This window comes from Octodon degus, unplaced genomic scaffold (genome assembly GCF_000260255.1).
Source record: "Octodon degus isolate 3935 unplaced genomic scaffold, OctDeg1.0 scaffold00134, whole genome shotgun sequence".
Classification (NCBI taxonomy): Eukaryota; Metazoa; Chordata; class Mammalia; order Rodentia; family Octodontidae; genus Octodon; species Octodon degus.
In genome coordinates, this window is record NW_004524710.1 from 5,979,411 (window position 1) to 5,987,896 (window position 8,486).

At 43.5% G+C, this 8,486-nt stretch overlaps 1 protein-coding gene across 2 annotated transcripts in view; it reads left to right on the plus strand.

Moving 5' to 3' along the window:
* Runx1t1 (RUNX1 translocation partner 1) overlaps positions 1-8,486 on the plus strand; it is a 119,098-nt gene that overhangs the window by 77,208 nt on the left and 33,404 nt on the right. For both annotated transcript variants that reach the window (XM_004641314.2, XM_023701348.1), the window contains exon 6: positions 5,520-5,770. In XM_004641314.2, coding sequence (XP_004641371.1) covers positions 5,520-5,770 — 251 coding nt within the window. The remainder of the gene's footprint in view (positions 1-5,519; positions 5,771-8,486) is intronic.

Below are 8,486 nucleotides of genomic sequence, written 5' to 3' on the forward strand. Positions count from 1 at the left end.
TTTTTTGTGGCTGACTCAGCCTGCCTAGGGGGTAGGGCTGGTGTGGCATGTGGTTCTGGGGATTGAACCATGGTCCCTGTGCTTGCTTAAGCAGGTGCTTTAGACCACTGAGCCATCTTGCTGGTCCCCTGTCACCTTATTCCATTTACTGACTTTGTAAAAGATTGTCCCAAGGTTACCTATTTCTTTAAGTATTATGTTACTTATGAGCATTACTAAGGAATTATCAAGGCGAAAACATAAAAACAATTTCAAAACAGGTTAGTAGGAGAGTTACAATGTAGTTACAATGTAACTATTTTTAGTTACAATAATTACTCTCAATAATTATACCTATAATCCCAGAGGTCTGAGAGGCTGAGGCAGGAGAACACACCATCCTAGAACACCCTGGACAACTCACTGACTTAGTGAGATCCTGTTTCAAAGTATGAAAAAATTAAGAGCTTGGGAGGTAGTTCAGTGTGAAGGCCAGAGGTTCAATTCCTTAATTAATAATGTTAATACCCTTAATTAATAATGTTGCGTATTATCTTTGCAGTAGTTATTCAGAGTACAGGATCTAGGCATGATATCTTGTCCAAACAATATTAGCACAACCCTTTCTTTTCAGTGAACTAAGAGAAACTAGCTATATAACTATCTTAACTGTTTTGTGCATATGCTTTTCTTTTTCCCTTTCTTACTTCTAGTTTCCCCTTGCTCTCATCCCAGTTTCTCTCTTCTTTGAAGCAGTTTCTTCCCATTTCACAGTATCTGTTGTACATTTCGAATCTTATTTACTTGTTCAGTTTCTCACACTAGGGAGCCTGTATGATGTTTCTATAATCACCCTTATGGGTTTGATTTACTTCATGGGGAGTGTGTTCTCGAGTTGCATCCATTTACCTATAAAAGGCTCCAGTTGATCCTTCTTTAAGGCTGAGTAATACTCCATTATATATTAAAAAACACATCTTTTTTTTTTTTTATCTGTTTCTAGGTTGAGGGGCATTTGGGTTGTTTCTACATTTTAGGTATTTCAAACTGTGCTGATATAAACATGGATTATCGTTGTATACTAACCAAGCTTGCCACATATTTCACCTGATGCCTTAAAAATACTTGTTTTATTTTTCAAAGAGTCAGTTTACAAGTGTGAGTGAGGGACGAGGTCGCGGCACGAGGTGTGGGAAAGTGGCCTCGGCTGCCTCTGCCCATCTCCCTGTGCAGAAAACTGAGGCCAGAAAGTCATCTGAGGTCATGCAAGTGAGTCCTGAGGGGTCTTCCTGAGTACGTCAGGCCTCAGCAGAGGAGTGCATGGGCTGTGCTCTGTGGTGGCGAGGTGACCTTTGGGTGACCTCCTCCTGCAGGGAAATGGAATCTACTTAGGGTTTTGAGAAACCATAAATGCCTCCCGTGGGCGGTAAGATGCAGTGGATTTGCTTGTAGAGCTGGAGTTATTTCAGGGGTATGTTGGTGTGAGACGATGGGAAGTATTTAGTTTTGCATAAAGGACTTTGAAAAGTGGGTAACATAGAAAACTGGACATTGCCTAAGCAGATCTGTTACACTTCATTCGCTAGGAGCGCATGGGGATGCACCTGGCAAGCTGAGGCAGGAGGATCACAGATTTGGTCCCAGCCTGGACAGCCTAATGACTTGCTGAGACCATGTTTCAAAATAAAAAAGAATTTGAAAAAGATCTGGAGGTTGTAACTTTGTGTGAAGGCCCTGAGTTCAAGTCCTAACACTTAAAAAAAGTGTCTAGTTGTAGGCTTTGCTAACAGAGGGATATACAGATAGAAGGTAAATTGCGTTAGTTACTATTAGGGACCACTTGGCTTTATACTCATATTCTCTAGTGATTTGAGGACCCGACAGGGTGACCCCATACAGCTTTATTTCTGTGAGCTCTTAGGTTGCAATGCTTTGCTGATAAAAGATAACCATAGGGGCCGCGGAGAGGGCTCAGTGGAATAAGCGCTTCCCTGGCAAGTGCAAGGGCCTGAGTTCAATCCCCGGTCCCACCAAAACAAACAAACATTTTGAGGTGATGAGCCTCAGAGGAAAGGGACCCAGGATGGGACATCAGGGACCCCACAGGCAGGAAGGGCCTCCTAGCTCCACCTTTGAGGATGTTACTGCCCTTGGTCTAGGAGAAAATAGTCTTCATTTTAATGCATAAGTGGTCACTAAAGTAATAGCATTGATTAGAAGGCTTATGTGAGGGTGAAAGTAACTTCTATTTGAGAATTGGCAGGATTCTTCCTGTGTTGTTTCCATCGACACTGAAATGGAGAAAACCACGGGCAGGGCTGGTTTGACGCACTATATAGAAATGCTAACGGGGCAGCTCGAAGATATTTAGAGGGTTTTAATTTTCCCCACACACCAAAAACCAAGCTATCAGTAGTAATAAATTGTTGAAAGCAAGAGCAGAGAACTTGGCCAAAGTGTTTGGCTTACCCGCTTGTGGTTTGGCCCGAGGATCGTCAGCCTGTGAGCTTCTGTCTGCATGCCTATCACATTTAGCCATATAAAATACTAGAATATTGTGGCATAGGGTAAAATTGTCAAGTTTTTAAACTAGAAGGAGCTTCAGAAAATTCCTTCCTTCCTTCCTTTGAAATGTATTGGTACAGGGTCTCACTACACAACTTGGATAGTGATCCTCCTGTTTTCACCCTTCCCAGTGTGGGATTACAGGCGTGCACCACCACATCCGGTATTGGTGGCTGGCTCCATGTGCCCCAGAGGCAGGGCTGGCACAGCATGTGGTACTAGAGATCGAACACCAGCCCCTGAGGTTGCCTACACAGGCACTTAGTCCACTGAGCTATCTCACCAGCCCTAGTCCGGTGGTTTTCAAACTTGATTTTAGCAGCAAATTTTTTCCTTTAAAAATGAAATTGTAGATGGAAACTCAGTTTTTTAAAACAAATAACAGCTTAAGCAGACACAGGGGTTGGAGGTTCGATCCCCGCCTGCTATGCTGGCCCTCCCCGCCTCCCCCGACCAGGGCATGTTGAGACTGTGATTGAAACTGGGCGGGGTGGTACATTCCTGTAATCCCAGCTCTTGGGACCCTGAACACAGACGGATCACTAGGCGTCTGATCTAGTAGTGAGACCCTGTAGACCCTTACTAAATTGCATAAATAAATAAAACAGATGATAGTCTTTATTGGTTGCAGGGGAAGTTCATTACCTGCAGAGGCGCTTATGTATCTCAGATGGTACCATTTGAAAACCACTGATGTAGTCCAGCCCTTTGATTTGGCGGATGAGCAAAGTGAGGTCCAGAGAGGCTAAGTGACTTACACAAGATCACACAGCTTATCCTGGAAGAGGTAGGACTAGAGCTCCCGTGCCTTGATGTCCAGTCCAGTGCTTTTTCCATTGCCTCACACTGCCGCAAGGTAGGTGTTATACTAGCATTATGCTCACAGCTGCTAGGAATCTTCAGTGTTTTCTAGCTTTCTGGTAACATGCATTCAACATTGAAGTATATTATTCAGAAATGTGCAAGATATGGAAATACAGGTTAGTGTCACATAGATAAACTCTTAGGAGATAAATCAATATCTAAAATGTTTCCCTTTGCTTTTAAATTATTTTAAAGCAATGCTTTTGGGTAATGTCTGAGTTGTACCGGGCATTTTAGTCTGCTACCAATGATCAATATTATGGAGTCAGTGTGTTTAGTACAGACATACAGCTGACAGGAGCAGCATGGAAGTTTCTTGCCACCACACTAGGGAGCAGGCGGTGCTGTCCTTTCCCATCCTGGCCGTTTTCCTGTCTCCAAAGCAGCACGTCGCAGTCCTGTTCTCACGTCACATTAAGCTCACTAGACTTTTACTCTGTCCTTTAGGCGCTTGTTCTTTCTTCCGTCTCCAACTCCTTTATCTCTCTCCGTCTGGACCAGTGGTGGTGAACCTAAGCCACGCGTGCCGCAGCAGGCTGTTGGTATTGTTGAAAGCTCTGAAATGTTTGCCATTCCTGATCTAGGGCATGCAAATTGTCACTGGGAGTGCACTGTCCAGGGAACATAAACCCTGTCACCCTTGCAGTCTCCATGATTGGTTCACTTTGCATTCAGATGTTCCTCCAGTACTATCAAAGATTGTCCCTAGCTGCCTGCAAAGTAGGAGAAGGGTCTCCCTGTCTTTATGACTGGCTGTTCTCCATTATTGTTTTACCAACTTAAGAAGACACAAGGAGGTCTGCAGCACTGGTAGGATTCTCATGTGGAGGTTTCTCTGAGAAAGTGGATTTTGCTCCTGGCCTAGTGACAGGCAGAGTGCTGCTTTCCTCAGGAGGCCCAGCTGCTGTGTAAAACAGTTTGGGAGCTGTGATTCAGTCAAAGCTGGATATGATTGGTTTCTGACTTTTCGGGGAGGGAGATGGAACCCAGGCTTTTATACTAAGCTGCTTTCCTCTTTAAATTCTTTTCTGCTCAACCTGTTTATGTCTTAGCAAGTATTTTCGGTTAGTTTCTAATCCATGGAGATATATTCAGCAATCAGTCAAATTCTTTAGTCCTTCTTTTGTTTGAGAATCAGGGTGCAGTGATTAGTTATCAGGTCTCATTGGTGGAAAACATTCCTTGTGGAAGCTGAGGGCAGGTCTGGGATCAGCTGATGACGTGCACCCTGGGAGAGCCTGTGCTGTAGTATGACCCAGCGACCCCAGACAGGACCCACATACTCTGGGCATGTGCTTTCTCAACTTTAAACTAAGTGATAACCTCAATTTTCCATGTAGTCCCAGGTACCTCTGTCCAACGGATGGCTTCTGTTGGCGACCCTAGACGGTGCTGGGCTTTGGGGGGCTACTTTGCTCACCCTACCCAGCTCCACTGGATCATTGCTTTTCAGTAGATCTCTTGGCGATGACAGGAGCATTGTGTGTCTCTGCAGCCCAGTTCCGTCACCAATAGCCCTAGTAGGTGCCTGTTGAGCGCCTGAAATATGAATACAGCTACTGAAGAACTGAACTTGAAGCTTTATTTAATTTTAATTAACCAACATCTTAATTTGCGTTGCCACACGTGCTGCTGTATCGATGGCGCTGCTCTCAGGTGTTCTTTGCTGCTACGGAGGTCGGATGCACCCAGGTGGGTGCGGGGTCCTCACTCAGCTAGATGGTGATGGTATTCCACCGGGTGAATCTTCACCAATTCAGCAGTCTTAGGAGGACTTTTTAGAAGTCCAGCACTCTGTGTTTTGCACAAGACAGTTATCTGCGGAGGAGATTATTGGGTTTCCTCTTGTTTGGGACTTGACCACATGAATTTCAACTGCGAAGATGCTTACTAATTTGACCCTGGTGTGGCCTGTCCTCTTGCAGTCTGGTGACCCTCTCAGTGTCAGCGTCGGCTCACTGCCTTCCTGTAGGTTTCTTGGGAAGCTGAGTTTTGAAAGTTTCTAGCCCAAAAAGGTGTATTCTGTTGATGTTACAAGCTCAAATATGAGTGACTTTGGAACGATGCTGGTTTCCGAGTACTTTATAAAAGTCTCTTTCTTTCCCCCTCAGAACCAAAGAAAATGGCTTTGACAGAGAGCCTTTGCACTCAGAGCATCCAAGCAAGCGACCATGCACTATTAGCCCTGGCCAGCGGTACAGTCCAAATAATGGCTTGTCCTACCAGCCAAATGGCCTGCCTCACCCCACCCCACCTCCACCTCAGCATTACCGTTTGGATGATATGGCCATTGCCCACCACTACAGGGACTCCTACCGACACCCGAGCCACAGGGACCTCAGGGACAGAAACAGACCTATGGGTAAGATTAAGGATCTGTTCGCTTCCTTTGTTTCTTCATGGAATTTGAGGCTTGACATCTGACAGGGTAAAAACTATCTTTATGTCTCCTTAACATTCTTTCTCTCCCTCTCTGTCTCTGTTTTATCCTCCCTCCATCCCTCCCTCCCTCCTTTCCCTTTTCTCTACACCCGCCCCTCCCCCTGTCTCTGTCTCATATTCTTTATGACAACACTTTTTGTTTTTTTTTGAGCAGGGCATCGTATTTAATATAACACCCTTATTTGTGATCCTAAAAATACCCTGACTTTTCAGTTCAAAATCTTTGTAACATGAGTGATTTTGTATACAGTCTACCTGCTATAATTTTTTGTTTGTTTAGGTACAGTCTTGCTGTGTACTGCAGGCTGGCCTTGAATTCATGACTCATCCATCTTAGCCTCCTCAGTGCTGGAATTAGTCCCATGCTGCCACCACAGCTGGCATGCCATAGATATTTTTTAAAAAATAGTTTCTTTTATTGTATGTTTTATTCAAATGACCTCAAAGTTCATTTTGTACTTTTTAAAGTACTTGATGGCATGCTCTCTTGTTTATCTGACGGATATTCTTGGGGAATGCTTGATACTTGATGGTACAAGTGATTAAAATCAGTTTTGTCAGTTTTATATCACATCAGAGTATAGGAGGGCTTTGGGCCAGTATGTCTTCTGTTTGCCTCAGTACATTCCATTTTTACATAAAACTGTTGGGGAATAAAGCTTTCAGGCAACATTGCTTTCTCAAGAACAAGTGTCTGCACTGAGAAACAGAGAGAACATGAAGAAGGTAAGTTTTAGTATGTGATGGGGGTCCAAGTGGGGTGCCAGGTGGTAAGAAAGGACTCTGTTCTCAGGACACCTTCTGTGCATTGTTGAGGAGGATGAGGGCAGCAGCCAGCCTGCCTGCCTCCTTACCTCCTGTGTCCATGTCACCCACCGCAGGGCTTCCTTCCTCTCCTGTAACTAGTTGCGGGCAAATGTTCCTGACCTGGTGGTTGGTGGGCAAGGAAGTGGAAGCAATTGGTTCATGGGGAAAACGCAGATGCAGAGCTGAGAAAGCAGAACTCTGCGCACCGCAGTCAGCCAGCTTTCCACTGCTGCAGTAAGAGTGCAAGTGTTTTCTTTGCAGAGAGAGAGGAACATGATAGGCACAAGTTTATGTTAGCTTTCCAACTTGGTCACTAGCAGACAGGGAATGCCCAGGGTCGAGTCCCTCGTCTTTCAATACAAAACCCACACAGTGTTTACAAAACAGCAAGAATGGAGGAGGAGAGGACTGGGGCTTGGCTTTGAGGGAGTAGAGTAGTAGTTGTGGTTCTGTACTGTAGTGATCTCTGCATTTCTGTAGTGTGAGACTCATGCCTAAGCGTATGAGTTGTCCCTCCTTAACAGCCGATCTGTCTGATGTTCTCAAAGGTACTGTCGCTGAAGAGCTTCCAGAGGTGGTTACCTCTCAGTCGAGGCTGATAGTCTGACCTCCAAATCAAATATAGCAACCCCTCTATGCAAAAGTCTTCCCATCATTTGTGACATCTGGCCCCCAGAGTGTGACTGCTCATTTTTCAATAGCAGAATAGTCATCAGGTCACTTGTCAAAGCAGTCCTTTGTTGTAGGTGCTAGAAAATGGCTTATTTCTTAGGCAACAAATGCTGTTGGGTGAAAAATTAGTTACAGGGCATTATAAAATAATCAGCAAGGAAGTAGTTATGCCTGTGTGTAATGATTATGTTTTCATCTAGTAATACAAAATATCCCTTTCTGAGTTATATCCATTGTTTTTATGTGATTTTTCTTTAGACCATGCTCCTTACTTTGTCATATTAGCTTATAAAACTAACAGTGCTAACCTCTAAATATGTGCAGCTACTTAACCACCCCTAAAGTGTGGCAGGGCTTAGTGTGTGCAGATGTAAACTAAAACCTTAATGTCTAAGTAGCAGATTAAGGTGTTAGATCCTGCTGCCATTGTGAGACTATAAAAATTATCATGAAGGTATGCTTAGTCTGGTATGATTCCTAAGTGCCCATTATATGTCAGGATGTGTACTCACTAGATTTAATAAAATAAGTTTGTAGGCAACTTAGTTTGTAAGTAAGATGAGGGTCTAGCTTAGTTAGCTGAAGCCTTCTAAAACATAAGCGTCAGTTAAGACTCAACACCTGTGTCAAGTTCCCCACACATGGAAGACCTGCTCTTTAATGATCATGAACTATTTTCCCCTAGTACATTTCTCTGGCATTTATACATGTAATTAAACATTGTGTGCTGCTGAGTGTTTAAGAATGTAAAGTGTATGGTTAGATTTCTGGACTTATGTGTAAACATATATAATTCTTTATTCCTATTTTTTAAATATATTTTAATTTCTTTGTCATATTATGTAGGGACTTAAGGTTTAACATATCAATACTTTATGAAAAATACCTGTTCCATGTTATGCCTAAGATGTTTGATATTCAGACAGACAGTGAGGTTAAGCTCAACATCCTAGGTTATATGGTAATAATAATAAGCTTCTCTTCTGAAGGGTTAACAACCTAAGTTTGCAGACTAAAAATTAGAGAAAAAGGAGGGCAACAAGGAAAGCCAACATTTTGGCCCTAGCCTTCCAAGGTCAATTAAGACTCAGGACATATGAGAACTTGTACTGTAAAATCATGTAACTCAGTAGTGTCCCAAATTTTCTGATCAAGGA